Source organism: Mirounga angustirostris, unplaced genomic scaffold (assembly GCF_029215605.1).
Source record: "Mirounga angustirostris isolate CCGP_5_RB_7025 unplaced genomic scaffold, mMirAng1.0.hap1 SCAF_3, whole genome shotgun sequence".
NCBI classification, from domain to species: domain Eukaryota; kingdom Metazoa; phylum Chordata; class Mammalia; order Carnivora; family Phocidae; genus Mirounga; species Mirounga angustirostris.
This window is the reverse complement of record NW_026991711.1, coordinates 128,462,887-128,486,229: the sequence shown is the minus strand read 5'-3', so window position 1 is coordinate 128,486,229 and position 23,343 is coordinate 128,462,887. Positions and strand designations below refer to the sequence as shown.

Here is a 23,343-nt window from a genome sequence, read left to right as displayed (position 1 = left end):
AACCAGAAGACACAGTGAAAAGCAAGGCACAGAGGGAACAGACAACATGGCAAATGCAGACTGCAGACTACAAGCGGTTTGTTGTATTGGAGCTTAAAGATTGAGACTACAAAGACCCAGGAAAACGGGCCTCTCCTTCATGAAAGAATCCGTATCTTCCTCTAGACAGACCCCCTTATGAGTCACTTATTCACTTTGAACTATATTTATCTGGCTTTATCCATAAAACATTAATGTCAAGTTTCCTTTAAATCTTCTGCAATTTTTAGTGCAATACTTTTAACCACAGTAAGTGTGGTACTAAGTGTACTTTCTTAATGAAAATGAGAATCATACAGAATCAGGCAGAAGCTGCAGCAAATATATGAACACTACCACTAGTTCAAGAGTGAATGAATATGTGCAATCCTCAGGTTATTAGAAGAAAACACTTTTGCATAACCAAGAAAACATCTCAAGTGAACCTCTCATGGGATTTCCCAGTTGTCTCTCCACGGTAGAGTTAGGTCACTGAGGAGATATATGGACCACACTAATACCCTTTGACAGTACCTGTATTCAAGTCTAATTCTAACAAATTGAGTAATTTTACTAAAATGAGGTCAAGGTCTTCACTGTTTTTTTGGGGGGGGGGAGGAAGGGGCATAAGAATTTTTTAGTATTCTTAGTTTAATTGAAGTACAAATGAAGATCCTTAAAATAAACTGCAATTTTATGCAAACATAAAAAAAATATCATACCAGTAATTCTATTATTGTAAGAGCTACTTTAGATTTTGTGAGCAATATGAAAAACAAGTGTAGGTCTAATAAACAGCTAGTAAGTCCTGGAATATTTTGGAAACACGATAGTTTGGAAGAGGATATTACTACTTTAATGTTGTATTAAAATAATTGGCTTTGAAACTAAACAGCAGAATTTATAAATTAAATTGAATTGTGTTTAGCATTTCATGAAAAACTCAATATTATAGCCCCCCAAACTTGTTTTTGTCTTTGAAATATCTTGTCACCCTCATCCTCTTATCTTTTCAGTGCTCTGTCTACCCTTATCTTGTCCTTTTCTTTTCTTCTTCCATCACCTAGGTAAACATCTTTGTGTCTAACCTGGGCCAAATTACCCCTAGTCCAGGCATACAAGAATATGGTCATCTGCACCGTCTCATTCAATATCACCTTGCTTATTTCTTTACACTTTACTTTGATTGTTGTTGCTTATATGTGTCCTGAGAATAAGAACACAAAAGTAGAAGAATCTTGCCTCCCTGAATTAGCTTGAGAGGAACATGTGCGTGTGCGTCTGCACACACACACACACACACATACACACACTCCTCCCGAAGGAAAAAAAGAATAGTGATGTTTATTTTTTTTTAGTTTCTTACAAAGCCCGAGTTAGACTATACTGTGTGTTAGAAATTCATTATATTTGTCCTTTCTACATTAAAAAGAAATTAAAATTAAAAAAAGAAAGGAGCAATGCGCTTACTGCAGTGGGAAATAAATGAGTCTGATCAGTTTTTCACTGAATTAACTGTTTTCTTGATTAGCCAGTCCACTTTTTTTAAAGACTCAATTTCTTATCTTCATGTCGTCACAAGTTTCATAAAGTACATTGTAGAGACGGATGTCAAGTTACAACCAGAAACATTTCTTTTGAATAAAAGTTTTAAAAATAAATATGGATAGGATATAGTGACTATTAAAATGTTAATCATACAACTATCATTAAAGATAGCTTTATTAAAACAACAAAACCATAAACATTGTGCTAATTTTACAAATAATGCATCTTTTTGAAAAAAAAGTCGTTTCATCTTCCTTTGCAAAAAAAGTAATTGGAGAGAAGCAAACTTTATCCATACCTTAAAAAAAAAAAAAAAAAGCTAGAAATAGTGGGGTGACACACTCCATAATGGATCTTATTAGTCATGCAAATCCCATAATATATATTCTATTACGTAAACATTTTTTTCTGGAGTATATGCAATTTTGGACAATTTTGAAATGCTGTGTAAATACATGCAGTGCTCTTTTGAATAGTTTGCTTTTCTTTGATTCCAAAGTTAATTATATGCATTTGTATGTTGAATGACAAATTTTATAATCTGTATTTCAAATGAATATACAAAGGAGTTGAAAAAAGTACTACTTATCTATTAATAAACTCCTGCTAACCACATTTTTTCTTGCCCTTTTTTAAAAGTAGAGCTTATTTTGTTTTAGATATTGAAAATGAATTTCTTTAAGTTGAGCATGAAAATATATATCTATAATATAGATATATATTTTTTTACTCAGTGGATATTCTATCCTATATATTTTATTTGGCATTTTGGTTTACATAAGGAACTGTAAATTCAATATGAGGAATTTAGTGTTAAAGGTTGATGAGCTTTGAACTTTTTTTTAACAAACAAGGACAGAGCAGTTTTGCTTGAATTGCACAGAGCGTCTGCTGTGTGTCCAGAGGACTTCTCGTCGTCATTCTCCAAATGGGCAATAACTGAAATTATAAGTTCTTCACAGTTGTTGTTTTTTAATTCATCTGTACTCAATCCAACAGTGACCCATAGATATTTTTCTACACTTATTTCTTTGTGGTGAAATCCAATGGGCAACTTTTCATAATATCATTTTCAAAGCTATCTTGTAAAACATAACTAAAGGGGCTCCAGTGTTCTCTGTTACATCACAATAAAGTTCTTCTGTTTTATTTTGAAGCCTGATTTAAAAAAATGCACAGAAAGGTCAAATCCATTCCAAATAGAAATCTCATTCTTTAGAAATATTTGGTAAGATCTTGAATCACTTCCTTTTGTCTTTTAAATTCTGTCATCTGCCTAGATTTAACTAAAATAATTTTTCTTTCTCATTGTGTTAGCTAAATGCATCCATTCAATGGCTATCCATTCACAGGTAAGAAAATCACAAAAGGAGAATGAAATTAATTTCAAAGTATATATGTGGTATCTTTTAAAAGCTGCATTTCATCATCTGGAGACCTGCAATTTAGTCTATTAAATCTATAGCAGAGAAGCAGGGGGGAATGTGAACACCCGTTATAAGGAGGGTCAGTCCTAAACAAATCTATTTTCGTTGCCAACCTTCAAAGGTAACATTCTCAGCTTCATGGGCTCCTGGTCGAATATATAATTTGCCTCTTTCATTCTTAGCTTAGTTGCAATGTTGAGGACTGGATGTCCACCAGGCCAAAGCATAAACTTACCATTTATCTATTAAAGTCTTATTTAATGAAAACGAAGAGAAATTATTACCTCACTCACTCTCTTGCTCATTACAATTCCTAAAGAACTTTGCCGGGCACATTATCTCGTAGACATCATGATCAAATGTTATTGTTTGCTTTATTATCTCAGTTGGATGGTTGGCTGGTCTAGAATGAAATAGGTTGAAGGCAATCCTCGCAGCCTAGAAGTCTGAATGAGGTTCCCATTGAAATGATCCTGGTTGTTTGGGGGTGGGGCGGGGTGATTAGTAAACCAACTGAGCTTACACTGCATAGTAAGCGTCTGGATGCAGCACATTTACATCTAACAAGAGACCCCAGAAAACGTGTGTGTGTTTCTTAAACCTTATGTTCCGAACAAAAGGCTATCTCAGCAACAGACAATCAGCACTGCATTGCTCCCTGGGATGCGAGCAACACACTCAACTGCACATTTCATTCTTCCTCAGCTCCCAGCACCACAAAGCCCCTACTCTCTTCCCACTCCTGGGTCCCCAGCTTGTTCCAAGAAGGGGGTTGGGAAAGCAGGAGCCTAACGTCTATGCTCGCGCACCGGCAGCCCGCACCGGGGGCCCCCAGGCGCTGCTTTCCCCTGCCCGAGCCGCCTGGGGGAGGTAGGGAGGGGAACCAGGGAAGCGCGAGAGTGGACCGCACACCTAGACACTTATGATTTTATTTATTCACAAGGAGGCGGGGGAGGGGAACCGGCTTAATTCGGATTCTCCCCCCTCCCCCGAAGTTGCCTCTTCTTAGCAGATAAAGTCATTTTCTGGCTGGTGCTGGGGGCCCAGGGGAGAGTGCGGGTGAGGTCCCGGCTTCTCGGGGCCAGATCCTGTCCTGTGTGCGGAGTCCTGGGGGGCGGGGAAGGGTGGACTGGCCGCAGCTGTCGAGAGGGCCGGGAGCGGGCAGGGAGGGGCCCGCGGGCGCGAGAGCCGCGCAGCCCTGTCCCGGGCCCTCCCAGGCTGGCTGGGGCGCGCAAGGGCCGGCTGGTCACGCGTGGGAAAGAAAGGCCCCTTCCCTCCCCCCCACCCCAAGGCATTGCTCCCCCTTCCCCAGGCTGGGCCACCGGAGAGCGCGGGCAGGGAGAGCTCCGGATCCCCGCGCGCGTAATCATGACCTCGGGGCCCCCTCCGGGCCGCGTGAGCGCGTCGGGGAGGCTGGGCGGCCGCCGCGGCCCCGGCCGTGTAACATGACCCGAGCGGCTGGCCGGCCAGCGCGGCGCGGCCATTGAGCCCTCCCTGCCCATGAATCTCTGGCGCGTCTCTCGCTCGCTCGCCCGCTCGCCTCCCGCCTCCCTCTCTCCCCCTCCAGCTCCGCGGGCTCCGTGCGCCTCTCCCTCTCCCTCCCGGTCCTCCCGCTGCCCGTCTCTCTCCACTGCCCGCCTCTCGCCACTGCCTCCCGTCTTCTCTCCCTCTCGGCAGCCTCGGTCTCTTTCTCCCTCTCTCCTTTGAAAACTGATCTTTGGCTCTTAGTGTGAAAGTGATTTGAATTTGGCTCGGCGGCGCTCTGCGCCTGCGCCCAGCCTCTGGCATGCTGGCTCCTTCCAAGCAGCTGTTTTGGGTTTGAAATTCCAACATGGCAGAGGCTGCAGTCCGTCTTCCCTTCAAAAACTTGGAATGATTTCAAATCATAGGCACCTTCACTTAACCCTAGCTTCCATTCATCAGCAAACACATCGGATCGATGCTACGCTAACCTACCGGGTTTTCGCTCCGCGCATTCAGGTAAGAGGAGCTTCGTAGTTTTCTACCATCTGTTTAAATTTGTTTTTGTTTTTGTTTGTTTTATTTTTTGAGACTATAAATAAATCCAAGACCCGTAATAAAAAGAGATCTCCGAGTTGTGCCGTAAACATTAAATTTAATTTGCATTCGCTTCTATTCTGTACGCCAACCTGCTGTCTAATTTCTCTGTACAAAGTAGCCCTGAAACATTATAATGCATATTTTTGCTGCTTAATCATTGTAACAATAGTATTGGATTAAGAGTTCGCGATAGCAAGAATCTCGTTTTCCGCTACATTGGGCTTACTTACTACTATCTTTTTACTTCAAAAATAAAAAATAAGAAAGCGGAGCCATAGGGTGGGGCTAGACTTTCTTCGGGAACTAACTTCTAAGTAAATAAGAAGTGTAAATAAGAATCTTGCACACACAAAAAGTTGAGGTTAAATTACAGTCTCGTGGCTGGGGGAACGTGAAAATGTCAGAAGATCGGTTGCAGAAAAATGTAAGCACATCATCTTGGAGGGGGTACAGCGTGGTGGGCGTATTGTTGGCAAGGAACGGGAGAGAAAGATGTATAATTTAATGGTATATACAATCCACTGATCCTATTACCGTCCTCCCCGGAGCTCTTGTTAGTTTCAATGGGAGTGAGTGAAATTGACATGGACTTGCATTCCTGGTCATGTGCTTTTTTTCCTTTCTTTCTTCTCCTGTGATCTGAGATCCCCTTTTTGTTGATGTTGCTTTCCCCCTTAATTATATGCATGTAGGTTAAATGAATACCTGACGAAAGGGCCCACGTTTCAAGGCAGTGACATTTGATAGCTGAGAGGAAAAGTGGCTTTAATGAAAAGCAACCTTTGGAATTCCTGCTTGTGAGAAATCCAATTCAGCTTTTTGTGCTGCCAGCAAGAAATGATCAGTAGCACCAGTGTTTATGGTATGTCAGTTTTGGAATTTACTTCCTTTGCATCTAAATAGGAAAGACAAATTACATAGCATGATAAAAACCATTGAAGACTCTCCTTGGGAAGCAGATGCTCATGATATATAATTCCTTTAAATATATATATATATGTATATTTTAATCTGTCAAAATGCTTGTTTGCTTTTGCTATCACTTGTTTATATTTCAGTTTTGATTAATAGATTACTGGAGTCCACTTTTATCGGTTTTAGCGGTAATCCCAAAGTTTCATGTTACTAGTAATGCACTATATAACCGCTGAAGTCAAATGGTATGTAAATTAGTTAAACTCAATGTGGGGTTTTTTGGGGAGGAGGCTGGGTGGAGAGGGGAGAGGGCGGGAGTGTGGGCAAAGACTGCTTACTAATGAAAGTATATAAATATATATGTACACACACAAAACTGGATGAATTTTTTTTTTTTTCTCAACCTATTAATGCACTTTGACTATCTGCTCTCTGGATGATTACACTTTGTGGAGTAATCAGTTCCTCTGAGTGTGGTTTTTTTGGGTGAGTGAGTGAAGGGCTATCTTTTACATAAAAATAAAAAATATATATATTTTTTAATTGCTTTACGTCTTTAATGCCTTTTAAGGAACAGTGGTAGTTTTTTTTTTTTCCCCTTGCCATTCACTTGTCTGCCTGTCAGCGCTTTTTACTTTTAACCTGTGACAGAATTAAATAATCAAGCACTGAAATTGACTTTGTTTGAAACCGCTCTTTCCTCTTTCTTCACACAAAAAAAAAAGGTCAGATAAATAGAGTGAGAGGGGGTTTTCAATAGCTCTTTGACCGTACCATTTGTACACTTTGTGATATTCAATTAAGACTAAGAGGGGACAACAAAAAGATGTTACAAGTATTTTGCATGACCACAGGATATGTCCACTTTATACTGGTTTGGGTTTTTGTCGTTGTTGTTTGTGTGTGTTTTTTTTTTTTCTTTCTTTCTTTTTTGGTTACCTTTGCCCCACCACCATGCATTGACCCTGAAAAGGGAGAGAAGGAAAGGGAGAATATGAAAGAAAGAAATAGCAGTGGGGAGAGCTGCCAGGGGTCTGTAATGTGGCCGTGGTTACTGCTCTCTCATAACACAAACGTGAATACAAGGAAAGGCACTACCGGAGCCGCTGCGCGACATCCACTTCTGGTTGGACTCTGGTGACTATTGAGCTGAACACACACTGCTCTCACACGATAGAAAAGGATTTGAATTTTGCATTTGGAACTTGTTGACTTTGAAGCGATCAATAAGAAGACTGTTTATTTTAGATGCACATAATTTGCCCTGAGAAATGTTTTAAGGAGGAGAGAGCACAGCTTTTTTTCCCCCGGAGCTGTTGGAGCGAATGGGATTGCCAGATGGGCGATTTCCCTCTGTGATGTTAAAGCTGTAATATATATTCAGAGCAGATTGGGCTGCTGCCTGTGATGAGGAGGATATTACATTTATAAATTTTAAATCGGAGCTCGGACAATGTGCTGAGAGCAGAAATTGGATGGTTTGACTGTTCACCGTATTGATACTTAAATGTGATTTCTGAGTAGTAGTAATAATAATCATTGCAATAATATGTAAAAAACACATTGGGGTAGGCAATCATATAATTCATGACATTTAACAGCAGATTTAAGTGTGTAAATTGCCCCCCTCCCCTGTCTCTGCTTACTATTAAATAATAGTCACGTAATTTATTTCTCTGTGTTTAAATGCTTGTTGTGCAAATGATGGTCACTCAGGAGCCTTATCACACACTAGAATTCTGGGGAGGAAAAGTTTATATATTATATATATATACACACACACACACATATATGTGTATATATATATATATACATATATATATAAAGTAGACACTTGTGTATATGTATAAAGTGGCATTAGTGGTTCCTATTTTGTAATTCTATCACTGATTATTTTTAGATTTTGTTTGTCTCAAACGTGTGGCCTAAAGGAACCAGAGTTACAAACCTAAAAGGCTGGAAAGTGGGCAAGTGCTCTCACTCTGGCAGCTCTGCTGTTGCAAATTAAAAGTGTGTTGTGGTCAGGAAATGAAAGCTACAATGTCTCTTTTGAACAAGTCGTTTATCAAGAGAAACATCTATCAGGGACTGCCTTGTCACATTGATTCTCTAAAAGTTAGGTCCGAGGTGGAAGCTGCTTTGATGTTTTTGATCCTAAATTTAATACAACAGAAAAAAAGCAAGGATATTATGGCCAGAATAGATTTAAAAGAAAAAAATGTTTCCTGGAACCAACAAGATCTATTTATTAGTACTGTACTATGTGTAAAGTTTTTTTGGACAGAAGAGTTGAGAGGTTGAAGGGGGAACCCTAACCTTTATAAACTGGTGGTTGTTAAATATGTATTTATAGTACATTCACATGGTTCTGGCTTCTTGGTTCCCATGGACATTTTGAAAATAGATCGTTTTAAAGGGAAAATTATTTTGAGAGGGTGTTTTGGAACAATATGCAGAGAATCAGAGTTTTCATTCATTCAAATTTTAGAGTTGCCCTCTTCCTTTCATCCTCTCTTTACTGCTGTTTCCTCTCATCATTATATGTGTGACATATTAGCTTTTCTTTGGGAAAGAAACATTTTTTTTTTCTATAGAAACCATTTCCCGAAACATGCTTGCTCACATCATCTTTATTGTTTATTAATTGTTCATGTGGATAGTTATCAGGGTAAACTACATGGACTCACTCAAGTCGTTTGGAATTCCAGCCTGAAAATATAGGTAGGTAACAAATAAATTACATGCCATGTATTCTTGAATCCTGAATATGTTGCATGCATTATTCAAATTTTAAAAGGTATTGTTAAGAAAATGACCAATTAAGAAAATTTTTTTGTGAAAGCAGTTAAAAGCAGCCTGCTTCATTTTGGGAGGCAAAGATAGGAGAGAAGTGTTCCTTTGAAATAGTTTTTGGATACTTGTCTTATACTGCTGTTGGTTACTTGCTCTTTCATATAGATCTCTCAACAACTAGGCTGATAGGCCACAAAGAGTGTGGTGGGAGTTTTGGAAAGTGTAATACTTGCTAATTAATCATGTCTGAAATGAAAGAATCATAGCAGGGTAATAAAGTCTCATTGTTGTTTTCCTGGAAGAGAGTAAGACTTCTGCTTGGAAGCTGTGTGTGTGAGTTGACTTCCTTTTTCTCTTCTCTTAAAAAAGACAGTTTATAGGGTCTCTTTAGAATTATTTCAGGAACCATTTTTTGGGGGAGGGAGGGCAGAGAATATTTTTCTTTCTCCTGACTGTACCAAATCAGTGGTATTGTTGAAATTATCTCTGGTATCTTCTGAGGGAAAACATAGATATTATTATTTTTTTTCTTTAGTTACATTAAAGACTCCAGTGGCTGAGGTTCCAGTACTCGGTTGTGGGTTTTTTTTTTTTTTTTTCCATAAATAGAAAATCTTTTTGTGGTTTTTATTCATGTTAGGTAGGAACTTTGAAAACCTGTTTGTAGGCAGGTACTTCTGATAGACATACAAGAGAGCAGAAATTTTATTAATTACTTTTAGATAGTGTAAGAGTATGACCAGAGGGGAGAAAAGTAGTACTTCCAAGAATTGATAGAGAATATCTGTATTATAACTTGGCATTTCTCAGATTGTTTAAAGTATTAGCTACTTGAAAAGACAAATTAGTGATATCACTATAGGCAGATTATTTTTTTCCTTAGCTTTGGTTGTTACCTTTTAGATTTTATTATTTTGCTTAGTTCACACATGGGGACAGATCCCGAAAGTTTTCGTGTCTGCAACATTGTTCAGAATTTTCATCTCAAGGTGAAGACGGCTCTGCTAATGACTCCCTGTTTTTGTCTGTGAATGTTTAGATGCCTTGAATGATTGCCTAATTAAGTAATCAGTTTTAATGGTCCGAAATCAGCAGAATTGCTAGGTGTATTTGAAACAATTGCAGGCTTTTATGATTATTTACTTTCCAGTTTGTTCTTAGGACCTTGGTGTATAGAAATGTTTGCTGTTTTGCCTTTGATCAATATCTTCTTGAGTACAAATTTCACATACTACTTTTATAAAGTACCACATTTATTGTTGTGGGGCTAATAAATTTAATTACCAGGAAGTTAAATTGATTTATAAATTTTTGATTGGGAGAAATTGTTCTGTAGATATTTGTGTGAAATATTGACATATGCTACTGATCGATAAGACTTGATTAATCAGCATATCTGCTTTTTTATCTTGAGTCATTAACAAGCCGGAATAAACAAACGGCAAAGGGAGCAATGCGATTTTTTTTCCTCCAATTAAAAAAAAAAAATCTTACTATAATTGTCTCTTTCTTTGCGGGCATATAAGGGCTAATGTTTCATTAAAATCAGTTGAACTTAGAAATTATTTGGGGTACTTCTACAAGTCCAAAAATGATTCCATCTTCAATTAACTGCCTCTCTCTCTCTCTCACACACACACATTATAGGTAAATTTTTTGTCTATGAAAAATGAAACTTTTTTTAAAAAACTGAAAATAAATGCTTGTTTAGCAAGTGCTTTTCATGTAATTTTCTTCCTTTTTTTCTAAACGTGAATTTTTATCATTAACTGTTTCACTTATGGTAGAAATTTCAAGCATAGCTGCCTTGACAAGATTGCTGATTACTGATCTTTTGGGATTTTTGATCTTATCATTCAAATGGCAATTTTACTTGAAAGATGCTTGCTCCAAGAAATGCAGATAGTGGAAATAAGGAGTAGGCAAGAATATGGTAAAAATAAATTGTACTGATAAGTTTGCAGCAAATCAAAAGCAGGTGGGTATGCCGTTTCCTTCGGGCAGGCCCACACATGCCTGCTCAGGAGCTCTGCCTCAGCACGGCACATGCGTAGGCTACCTGTTGATGGCTAGCCTTAGCTAGGAGACTGAGGCGGCAGGCAAGATAGGTGAGCAGAAACCATCCAAACGTGAGCTATCAGATGGCACTTGCTATTAATAATATTTACACATTTTATGCAACAAATCTGTTTGTTGTTTTGTTACTTGAGTATTGACACTTCGCTTAACATTGCATATGGTGGGCTGTTGTCTCTGGGTCTCTTAGACGCAGTAGCTTCAAAGGAGAATTGCAATTCAGATGTCTTTATGTTAAATGTATAAGTGGATATGTTCACTTATATTTGAACCACTATGACTTTCACAGAACATTTATAGTATTACTCTTCCAGTCACTTTTGAAACCAGTGCATCTTGAAAGTAGCACGTGTGGTTTATTCTGCGGAGGCCCGAGGTTAAACTTTTTTCTTTCTTTTTTTCACCCTGCAACCTAGCTTAAGTATTCGTATTTTTATGTGGGGAATCTTTTTTTAGAAAGCATTTTTTTTTATAATATTGGGAAATTGGCTTCTTATTAGACTTTTGGTCTCATTTTCGGTTAAGAGTAGCTTTTATAAAAAGTTTATCAGTGATAATATATATAGCTTACAAAAAAAAGATTTTCTTACTGCAGAAATATGTAATGTAAAATACCTATAAAATGTTTTCTTAATATCAAAAACACCTTTACTCAGTTCCTTTCTTATGAGTTTTGATTTCTGCTGGTAATGTATGTATTTACTCCATCCCACTTGTGGATGTATGGCTGGCAGGAGAACAGAAACTGCATTTTCTTCATCCACCAAAAAAAAAAAAAAAAGTCTCTCTTTTTTTCCCAGATTCAAGTAATGTTTGCCTTATGTCAGTTGGATGCTTTTTAAGCAACTTACAACTGATTAAATGCCATATACAAATGACGGTAAACTCATCTGAGAATGAATGACCTCTACTTTCATGCTTTGGTTCCTGAGGAGGTATTATTCATGGAAACAGTAACATTCAAAATAAAAATTTAAAAGTAGTGTAATGTGAAGCCGTGGGTTTCCAGATGTAACTGTAAACTTTTGGCTGTTCTTTTGATTTATTATCTTCACCATCAACACGCATTGTCACCTTCACCTAGGGCTGACCACATAATTTTTGGGGCTTGGTGCAAAAAATAAAATGTGGGGCACCTTGTTCAAAACATATTAAAAATTCAAGACAGCCACAGCAGAGCAGTAAACCAAATGCAGGGCCCTTGTGTGTGGGACCTTGGGGAGCATGTGCAGGTTGCAGGGCAACGAAACTAGCCCTGCCTTCACAACCCACAAACTTTTATCGAGGGCCTGCTTGCTGCAAGTCACTGGGTTTCCTACTTAAGAGACTGACTGTCCCACAGTTGTTCCCAGTGCCTCTGCCCAAAGAAATACTGATGGTTACTGAGTGAGAGAATTGATGGTAAATGGACCATTAGGTATCTTCTGCTCTTTCTGCACATGAATTGGTGTGACAGGAATATTTGCTTTTATTTCATGTTGCCCTTTGCCTGATATGTGCTCCATGTATCCCATGAATTCTTGTACAGAGATTCTTAAAAGGGACCCTGTGTTTTGTCATTGCTTGCATGCAGGTACACACTTAAATATGTACGCCCAGGCTCAGAATGACGGGGGTGGGAGGGTTTTTAGTAAGATGTGTAGTAAGAGCCTCGGAGTTTCTCTGTTGCCATGTACCACCACCACCCCACCCTAAGTTTCAAGCCCACGGAAAATAAGTATTTCTAAGGTAGAATCTGAAATTCTCTAACTATGTACAAAATCCTGACCAGTAAAAAATAAAAGCACAGCTCACTGAGTGTCATTCAGACAAAAGGGGCAAATGCAAAAATAATTACCTTGTTATAACAGTAGCAGCATTGATATTTTGACATTAGAAAGTGGCATCGTAGCTCCGTAAACACATGGTGACAGCTGTGTGAAAGATGCAGAGTGACTCTTTCATGCAGTAACATTAACTCTGCAGTATGTTATATTCAAATTGCGAACTTGGTTTCTGAACCTGGATTGAAATAACCCCCTTTTCCCTTGAATAATGTAGTCACCAGGTGGGACTCCTTTCTCCTTGGGTTTGAACATTCTGTGTCCAGGGGTGGACCAAACGTTTACATTGTTGCTTCCCAAGATACTTCTCAATGAGATCAAGCTTCATATTGAGATACCTAAAACTAAATTTTGAAGTCAAGCGGCTTTTTCAAATCAAAACTGAGATACGGTGGAATGTCCAGCAAGTAATGGATCTGAGTGCACTTGAAGTTGTACCATTTATTTTCAAAAGGTATTTCTCACATCAGATGACTCTGCCAGGAAAGGAAATATCAAAGACCTCGGAAAAGTAACTATTCTTTTCTATAATCCAAGACTGGGGTGAGGGTGGGGGGGCTTTAAAGATATTTCTGAGGAAGAAAAAAAATTGAACTTATTTTGAATGCCTTGTTAGACTTTGTGGAGAGAAATACTATATACGAGACCTTCTAAGAAGAAAAAGCTTTGCCCTGTGTAATAACAAGGCATTGCGCTCTCAGTTGATATGTACTATCACAACAGTGTCCCGCTTAATTATATATTCACCCTGCAGCTTAGAAATTTTTTGTATCAAAGACGTGATAAACTTGTACTATTTTGATAGGTGGTTAGCCACCAAGCATATTTTTTAGTGTCCTATAACCGATCTAGAAATTCTGTAGTATAATTTAAATCACAGCCCTTCTTTTCCCACCTTACTCCTAGCCTTTAGTAATGTTGGCATTTTTGCAATAGATGTTTGGCCTCGGAAAGGATTAAACCAGGAATCTGGGTAAATCTGTGGCAATATAGTGCACTGTTATGCCCCAAATAACTGTTTTATTTCCCTTTTACTCACTTCTTTTCCCTTTCCATTTCAAATTAAAGTTAAGATTGTAAACTCTTAGATCACATACCTGAATGATGCTAAATTATAAATCTTAATTAGGTATGATTCACTGAATTTTAATCTTACAAGATAATTATTCTGAATAGGATAAAAGGTTCCCTTCAGATTGAAGGCATTTTCATTACAAACCCCATTTAAGATCAAACAGAGACCATTAAATAAACAGAATACTGTTATTCTTTTAAGCCTAAGAGTTAGTACTTTTGAGTTTAAGTGCATGAATGGGGAAATAAGGACATGGATAGGGCAGTTTTAGTGTTTGCAAACTTTTAGCGCTTTTGATAAATTTTACTGCTAGGAATTACATGGGTGGAGAGGAATCTTTCAAACAAAAATTACAGTTGTGATTATCTAAATGGGATATGCTCTTGTGCATGTGCATAGATCCATTTCTTCGTGAAGGTATCGATGTCAGGGACACTTTGTGTATTTCTTTATGAGTAATTAGGTTAACAGGGTTAGTTAGAAAATGGATCCTTTCCTGGAAAATGAAAAATTGCATTCAAGCAGAGGTAAAAGAGTAGAACATATTCATGACTTTAAGTACTTCAAAAGATATTTTATGAGTCATTTTTAAGAATAATACCCAATATGTAACTTGTTAAGAATGATAGCCATTTTTACTTTTTAAAGTATATCTATATTAAAACCGACTTTCCGTTCGTGAGTCACAAATCTGGAGTCAATTTTAGGCCCAACTTACAAAAGATGTGGGTCTAATCCCCTGCCCGGATCGCAGTATCCCACGCTAGCAGTACTGGTGCAAAATTCTCCTTTAAACTAAAGAGAGATTTTCGTTTGCATTATTCAGAAGATTAGGCCACATTTTTGAGGGGAATACTGATATGACCCAAAGGAGGCATTGGGACCCCAAATGACCTACATCTTTGTCTGACAAACTAGGAGGAGAAACTATCACCACCTTTGGAATTTTATATACCTACATGAACTGTACTTGTTCTTTCTATGGGAAGATTTTAAATTTTAAATGTACTAAGAATAAGGGTTCCCTAACTGGAAACATATGCTTTATGTAATTATAAGAGTACCGATCAACTGGTCATCAGTATGAATTTAGTTACGATGGTAGGATAGTAGCACTAAAGAATCTTACTCAGAAGTGGATGTTGAGACTGAGCTAAGTGTCTCTTGAGAAAGAGAAAAATTCTGTACGTAATGCAGAATTCCTTTTGGGATTTTTTTTTTTTCTTAACACGAGCACGAAATCTTTATCAATAACATTTAAGCAGTTAAATTATTAGGAAACAAATCTACTATTGGAAGATCTTTATTATGCTTTGTTCTTTTAATAAGTCCTCGATGAACTCATACAATTCATTAATGGTTGTTTTGCTTGTTTGTTCTGTTTTTGTGCTGTTTTATTTTGTTTTAAGATCAAAGTAAAAAGACCTGAAGGGAAACTATTTTGTACTGTTTGTCTTTAAAAATACCTACTGAGAACACTACAACATGTGGTATAGATTTGCTTGTAATGATGGGCAAAAATCCACAATCTTACCCCAATATAATTCTCTTTCTCTGGAATCTACCTTATTATACAAAATGCCACTATTCCTAAGCTGTTGTCATATGGTAGGTGTCGCTGATGTATCATTGTAATGCACATGTGTACCTAAACATGTATATTTTTTGTATTTATCTATCATTTCTAACAGCCAGCTGTGCAGGTGTCCTTGTGCTTGGGGCAGGGAGAACGAGGTTTTCTACCTATCTTGCTATTTACAGACTTGCTGGGAACCTTGCTGTCTCATCCATTCTCCTGCTGCTGGGATCCAGGTTTACCAATTCCTGAGTACTGTTTTGATGAGCCAGGTTTTCGTTTTGTTTTGTTTTTCTTTTTGTTTTTGTATTTTAGTATTTATCTGTAGGGCTGGTTCTTATTTGATCATCTGGAAAATCAGATTTCACTAGAGCTACTAGAATATGATATTTACACCATGAGGTGGGAGTTTGAATTAATTAAGAGGGTATTGAGCTGTGTAGTAAGTAGGAGGAAGTATAGCAGCATTTTTTGGCACGGACACAAGGTGAAAGAGAACTTGTAGGAATGGGGAAGTAGTTAAAAGGGAATAAAATAGGGAAGTTGTTGAGGAAAGCCAAGGGTGATGATGCTCTTCATGTGACTGTTGCTAAAAATGATATTGGCAATTAAAAAAAATCAAAGCCTAATACAATTATGTTAGAAAACTGATCATTTATTAAGAATTAGTGACTAGTGCCCCTTAACTAGCATGCGACCCTATAATCTAAACAAATCACATTCCCCTTTTTAAAAATGGCACATTCTATATCAAATCTTGAATATGTGGGATTTGTGATCACACAAATTAACAGAACTATCCCCCCCCTTTTCTCCTCATAATTTGAAAAAGTGTAAAAATTATACATGCCTTTCAGGATGGTTCATATTACTCTCAGACTCTTTTCTCCCTCAACATACTCAATTTGATCAGACCACAAGTGAGATTACAGAAGAAAAGCCATTGAGGATTGGGGTGTATCTTTTTTAAGGCTTCTTTGGAAAATAAGGCATTTATTGCATCTGAACAGGAGTTCAGATTGTTAAAGTAGATGTATGATTTGATTTGACCAAAGTTTAATGACAAATTTTATGTCTACTCTGTGTGTTAGCTACATTTTAGTGGCCACAACAAAACCAACCAACCAACCCGCTAAAGCCTTATCTCAGACTAGTTAAATGGAAGTTTAGGGGATGCCCAGTTTCTTTCAAGCTCCCCCAGTTAATCGGATGTAAAGTTGTGATTAAGAACTTCTTCTCCTAACCAAAACTTTACACATTTCATGAAATCCTAAACTTTTCTCTATTTGAAAACATTATTCCTATTTATACAATTAGAGCTATCCATTCAGAATTTAACACACTAATCATATGTGCTAGGGTTAGTTCACTATCTGGCTAAAGTTCAACAACAATCTATGAAGAATCTTAACATTGCCACCACCCTAGTAAGAGTACCTCAGGAAAGTGAAAGTGGTGAAGAAAAGTGTCAGCAGAAGCCATGACTCTATCGTATTTGTGACCCTGAGCAAGTCACTCAACCTCTTTGAGCCTCTTTACTTTTTTATAAAAGGAGAGTTGATCCAATGACTATTAAGATTTTTTCCAGTTCTGTTTAATCCATGACTGCTTGGTCACGGACCGGTATGAGCTTGAGTAAATTGGAACCTTGCTAGTGGTCTGTGGCTGATGAAAAAGATTTTTTTGTTTCTCTTTAAGGAACTCCAGAAATTGTCTTGGAAACAATGAAGGAAGTTCAAGGACCATTTATCACTTTGTTAAACCCTTCAAGGGGATGGTAACCATTCATTAAATATGCTTACTAATTGGTTGCAAGCAAATATGTCAGCAATTCTACTGTCTTGAGAGTTGATGAGTATTAGTTAGCCAGTGCTTTTTCCCTGTAAGAGATATAAATAGACTGACAAGTAGATTAATTTAAGCAGTAGCAGAGTTAGGGCCTTCAGATCCTTTAAAAAATATATATAAATTACCGTTCGGTATGAAATTTGGATCTTTATCAAATGGGAAGTAATTCCATCCTTCCTCTGCTTTATGTCTAATTAGTCTTTATTCATCCTCTTTTTACTCCCTGGAATGCTCTTTTCCACCTGTTGAAATCCTACCAGGACTTTGATATCTAACTCAATGTTGCATCATCTATGAAAACTTCCTTGAGCCACCCTAAGCAGGATGCATTTCAGTATCTACTTGATATTCCCTAAGCACTGTTTAAAAAACCCTTCTTTCGATCATTTGCCAACATCTCTCCTCTAGTGTAGATTGCAAGGCATTTGTGTTTCTCATTTACGAAACTGTAAACTTCTTGTGAGCAGAGCACAGCTAATTCAGTTTTTATTTTTAATCTTCTCCACGTGCCTGTATGGTGCAAGACCTATATTGGGTGTTCAATAAATGTTTGGAGAATTGAATTGATAGGAGCACAGGAGACTATCACTTGGTTAATCTTTTATTAATATTACTTAAAAAATTGGAAGATGCTTTTAAAAATATTTAAAGAACAGATATATTAAACTTGTGTATTTCATTTTAAGAAGTGAAATTTCTATATTCTTCATGTAATTTAATGACCAAAGAAAGACTTGATAAGCCTGAAACATAGTTTTATAATTTTATGCCTAAAAAGGAGCTTACCATCATTTATTCCATTTTCATATATTTGGAGAGGAGAGCATTTAAACTGTTTCATAAAAATAGAATGTTATAATGCTACCTTGAAAAATCTTACAGACCAAAACTCCACACAACTTTTGATTATACAGTAGTAACAAATGGCTTCAAATCACTGTGTTCTACATCTTTTTTTTTCCCCCTTGTGTGTTTGCAGTCAGAAAAAAAAAAAAAAGAAGGAGGCTGCAGAATCATAAAAGACTGGACCAGGAGACTTCCAAATCAACTTCTTGCCAAAATAAGGTTATTCAGCCTTTGGTTAAATATAGGAAATCAGCACCTCCTAAGGCATTTCTTTCTATTTTGTCTTTTCTCTGACTGATAAATAAGCAGTGTGCAGATCTGTACCCCAGCAGCACTCAAAAGAGATTTCCTTGGGAATATGATGGTACTTAGGGTTATAAGATGTGAAATGCAAACTAGTTGATCTACAGTTGATAGGAAAACTTCCGTTGACTCTGGAGTTTGTGAATGTCTTCGGTTAACATTTTATTTAATTGGCATATTTTTGTTTTATATTTCAAAAGTGTCTGACACTATTACTTTGTGTTGTACTAAATACTGGGTAGTAAGCAATTTAGCAGAGGTTACACCCAAGGACCTTGTCTTCTAGTGGTTCCTCTGCATTACCAGTCTGGTTTGTGTGCTTATGAAGGGTCAGTTTCTTTCTCAAAGCTGTCACTAATGTTACAACAGATGGCATTGCAAAATTTTCTAAGCGAGGGTGCCTGGGTGGCTCAGTCGTTAAGCGTCTGCCTTCGACTCAGGTCATGATCCCAGGGTTCTGGGATCGAGTCCCACATCGGGCTCCCCACTCAGTGGGGAGTTTGCTTCTCCCTCTGTCTCAGCCCCTCCCCTCTGCTCGTGCGCTTATGCTCTCTCTCTCTCTTGCTCTCTCTCAAATAAATAAAATCTTTAAAAAACTTTTTTTTTCTAAGGGAAGCTCAATTTGATCAAAGTGTTGAAATTGGAATGAGTTAGTCAACAGTATTTTACAAGATTTCTATTTTGTATTTGTGTATTTGAACCTAAAGATGGATGTACCAGAGAAAAGCACCCATTCACTTTGGTCTGTGAAAGAAATCAGAAAGAAAAACCAACCAAAACAAACAAACAAACAAACAAAAAACCCAAAGGATCTATTGTCATTCTTTTAAGAACACAATTGTACTAAGGCAACCTATAACCTTTATTGGAAGCTCACTAGTTTTCTTTTAATTTGGGCTCTTGAGATCCGAAAAGTTCTAGATGTTATCCTACCACTTCATACTGAAATCTGGGTTGATCTCATACACTCTACATAGAAGAAGTATATGCAGTGCTGATTGTTGAAACTGGATTATGACAAAGAAATGCCATTAAGTGAGCTACGGTGGATGAATGTTGCTTACTTAATTGAATGAAAACACTGCATCTTCAGTAAAGAGCTTCAGTAGTACAGAAGGATAGGACATTGTAGGTAGAATAATAAAGATTATGAAACAATTTGAAAGGTAGCAAAAGCACTTCTGCAGTTTGACTAAAATAATGTGTTTAGTTCCTTTGTTAAATCAGCTCTTCTCGTGTTCTGGAAACCATTCTATGAACTAAGCAAGTTAAAATTGTTTAAATAAATAAGTTAAAATCCATGAGAGTGAGAGTAACAACTATGAACTGAAAATCCTTATGGTGATAGCTTGCCAAAAACCAAACTAAATCAAGGGAAGATTTAAAAGACATAGCTTAGGGGCACCTGGGTGGCTCAGTCAGTTAAGTGTCTGCCTTCGGCTCAGGTCATGTTCTCAGGGTTCTGGGATCCAGCCCCTCATCAGGCTCCCTGCTCAGTGGGAAGCCTGCTTCTCCCTCTCCCTCTGCTGCTCCCCCTGCTTGTGCTCTCTCGCTCTCTCTCTGTCAGATAAATACATACATACATACATAAATAATAAAAATAAAAAGTAAAAGACATAGCTTAAAATTATGCCCTGTTTATATTCAGGAAGTTGTGGGGTTTTAGACTATCTAAATAAAAATATCCATGCAGATCCTTCATGCCTAAAACGTCAGCCTTTTTTCCCTTTAGGCCTCTCAGAGGAAAATCGGGTGATTTCCCGGAGACAGTAGTAATGTAAGTTGGTAGCCACAAAATAAGAGCCATGATTAAAAGTCAGTGGTCAGTAGTTGATTTAGTTGATTTTGTTGTCCTTTTTTTTTTGGTCCTCGTAAGCATAGTTGAAAGTTGTCAGTAACTGGATTTTTTTTTAATTAGGCCTCGAAGTGGCAATTCTTGAAGAATACGATGCTATATTTGTTCTCTTGGCTTCAAATCTAAAATGAAACAGAACATTTTTTCAAGTGAGCACAACTTTGGGTGTGCGGGGGTGTGTGTGTGTTTGTATTCAGTAGCCAGTTGGTAGTTCCTTCCAGCACCATCTAAGTGAGCCAATTTAAATCTCACTCCAGATTCTTAACTAAGTGACCCAGGTCTATCCGGGAGTGGCACTTACTTGTCCCTTAGGGGATACGTTTGGCATGATATTCAGTTGAAGATTCAGTAAACAAGGTTTATGAGAAATCAGTTAAAACTGAAATTGCAAATGGGTAATGAGGTACAGATTACCCTAAAATGGCTTGAATGTATTTGTCATATGTGCACGAAGAGAATTTTTTAAACGGATTATTTTGATTAGAATAAAAACCAATCACAAATAAGCCACTTAAAATTTGCTTTCCTTCTAGGATCATTTACTTTGAGCGACTGACCACGCCTTCTTCCAGGCCCGTCTTTGTCCAGGGTTTGGTGTAGTCACACACATGTCCTTGAAGAAATGTAGCATCTTTCACGAGATTTTTGTGCAAGTGAAATCAGATACCAGTTTTTATTGCAGAACCTAGCCTACAAATGTTTCTCTTTAAAGACATTTTTAATAGAAACAGTAAGGTATAAATCATTTGAGCAATTACCTGGACATTGTGGAAATGGGGCTTGGCTTGTTCTGTAGCCCCAGATGTTTCCAGATTCCAGTAATAACCCGGTGCAGATATTTACAGCTTAATTTTCTGTGCATGTGCACTTGTCCACAAATGGCTCCTATTTCCCATTTTCTGTTGGACAACTGGGCCACTTAGAGGTAAAGAAAGTGATTTCAGCTTGGGTGATGACAAACATTAATGGTTATAATAAGTTGCTTCTAGAAACTTTGATCACTTAAAAAAATGGAGAGGCTAAATCTTAGAGGATTTTATACTAAGAAATAAAATAAATTATTCAAATAGCATTTTCCTTTATGGATGGGGATGGGGTGAATAACCTCCCCTCATTCCTCAAAATTATATTTAGCTTTGATATACTGTGTGATAAAAGTGATTTTTTTTTAAATGCATCTTCTGGCACTGGTTGGGTTATCACACAGGCTGCTAGTTCTCCTTGCATTACTATTCCACAGTTTTTCTTGTTCTTACTAGAAACTAAACAAATGGAAAATAATGATTGGTAACCATCTGCTGTGCAGAAATTTCACATATAGCAGTTAGCTCTATTTTATAAAACAAGACCAAATGAGTAGATTATACTGTTGCCAGTAAATAGCAACATGCAGTAGAGCTTCCTTTGGACAAAGCAGGAGCATAGGGAGCCAGCTTTTCGTTATGGGAAGTCAGTTGGTTGGGCTGTGGGACTGGATGTGCCCAGGCATTTATGTGTGTGCTTGTGGTGTGTGTGTGTGTGTGTGTCCGTGTGTGGACCGCGAATAGGAAGAGAATGGGTATTTCCTCTCTATCTGTTCCTTGTGTCTCCATCCTTGCGCCCATAATTCCAATCAAGTAAGTCAGAGTATTGTAGATGCAAGTAAAATGATTTAAGCACATCACCCTAGATCTCTATTTGCTTAAAAAAATAAAGCCGAAATACATACAGCCTTGTAGAATAAAGATGTGTGAAGGTACAGGGGCTTCAGATCAAAATCATGGTTTCCAGTGCTGTACAAATTATGACTATTGGCTAGCCCATTTAGCTTTAAATCAGTCTCTGGTCTCACCCTCTACCTGAGGAATACCTTAACTGGAAATTAGATTGAGTATATGTCCAAGAGATAGTGGTGGGCAACGATTATTCATATAGTTGCTACTGAAGTATAGATGTTTCATCAAGGGAAGACCTACATGAGAATAGACAGAAGTAAGTGGCCACAAAGAATTTATTCAGGTGGATCAGGTAAGGCCTGATTTTATAGTTGTCCTTATAATCAATCGATCGATCTCTCTCTCCTTCCCCCCTCCTTGCTCTAAAATCTGTTTAGTATATCAATATAGTTAGATGCTCAAAGCACACATAATCTCTCCTTCACTTATTTGATACTGAGATTTTTGCCATAGAGCAAGAAAAGTTGTTTAAAATGGGCAGTATATTGAGTTCAAAGGACCCATACAGTTCATAAATTCTCTGGTGTCTACTGGATTTTTCATCAGGGAGACTTCCAATAAAAATGATCTATTTTAGAAATAATATTGTTTAGTAGGTTGAAATGTGGTGTAATAAAATTAGACCTTCAGTCTTCTAAAGTTACTACTTAGATGGCACCCTTGGGATGGTAAAATGGCTGTATAAGCAGATGAATCAGACAGTTCCACTGATGGGTACATTTGTCAGTCTCTGTTACAGATATAATATATTCTTATATCTGTAATCCTGACACTGTTACATCCAAATGAAATCAACATGAGGTTGTCATCTTTAAGCAAATATGTTAAGTGTTGTCTTTTGTGCTTTGGATTTGAAAGAAAGGGGCCCAGGGGAGACAGCATCATGCAAATGGAACAAATCCCATTTCTTCTGAGCTGTGCTGTTTTCCCCCTCCATGGCAGCTGGCTGTGTTATCTTTGTGTGTTTCTCTGAGTGCTGACAATTCTTTCAGTGATCTAAGTTAGGGCACATTAGAAAGTGGAAGCAGCTGTCTGTCGCTATACTGAGAGACATGTTTGCTCTACTGCAAAGATGAAGGACCACGAATCCTTGACACACTCCCCCCCCCCCCCCCCCTGTACTTTCCAACATGATCAACATTCAGACGCACAGATTGTCTGCTTGGACAGTTTTTTGTTCTGACTGACAGCATCTGGCATAGACAAATTTAAAAATACATAGCATGCCATGCTTGGAATTGGAACATCCCTTCTTTATTAATCTTCTCATTTAAACCATTCATTTACATTTCAAGAAAGGTTACAGCTTGATATGGTTGAAACGTTGATTTTTAAATGAATAACCTTCTAATGAAAGGTCTTGAATGAGTACCAAGCAGCTAGTGTTCATTAAAAATTACACCCGATTAACACGGCCTTGAAAGCCTGAGAGGAAAGGGATTTCTTATTGTTTTAATCCACAGT

The 23,343-nt window shown here is 37.7% G+C and overlaps 1 protein-coding gene across 5 annotated transcripts in view; it reads left to right on the top strand.

Moving 5' to 3' along the window:
* The first annotated feature begins 4,284 nt into the window (after positions 1 to 4,284).
* Positions 4,285 to 23,343, top strand: part of FIGN (fidgetin, microtubule severing factor) — a 130,257-nt gene continuing 111,198 nt past the window's right edge. For 3 of the 5 annotated variants that reach the window (XM_045868733.3, XM_064586629.1, XM_064586631.1), the window contains exons 1-2: positions 4,285 to 4,973; positions 5,747 to 5,916. In XM_045868733.3, the coding sequence (XP_045724689.1) occupies positions 5,892 to 5,916 (25 nt within the window). In that variant the 5' untranslated portion in view covers positions 4,285 to 4,973; positions 5,747 to 5,891. Of the gene's footprint in view, positions 4,974 to 5,746; positions 5,917 to 5,951; positions 8,691 to 23,343 lie in introns of those variants that run through there. The other 2 variants (XM_045868737.3, XM_045868738.3) reach the window with 2 other exon arrangements.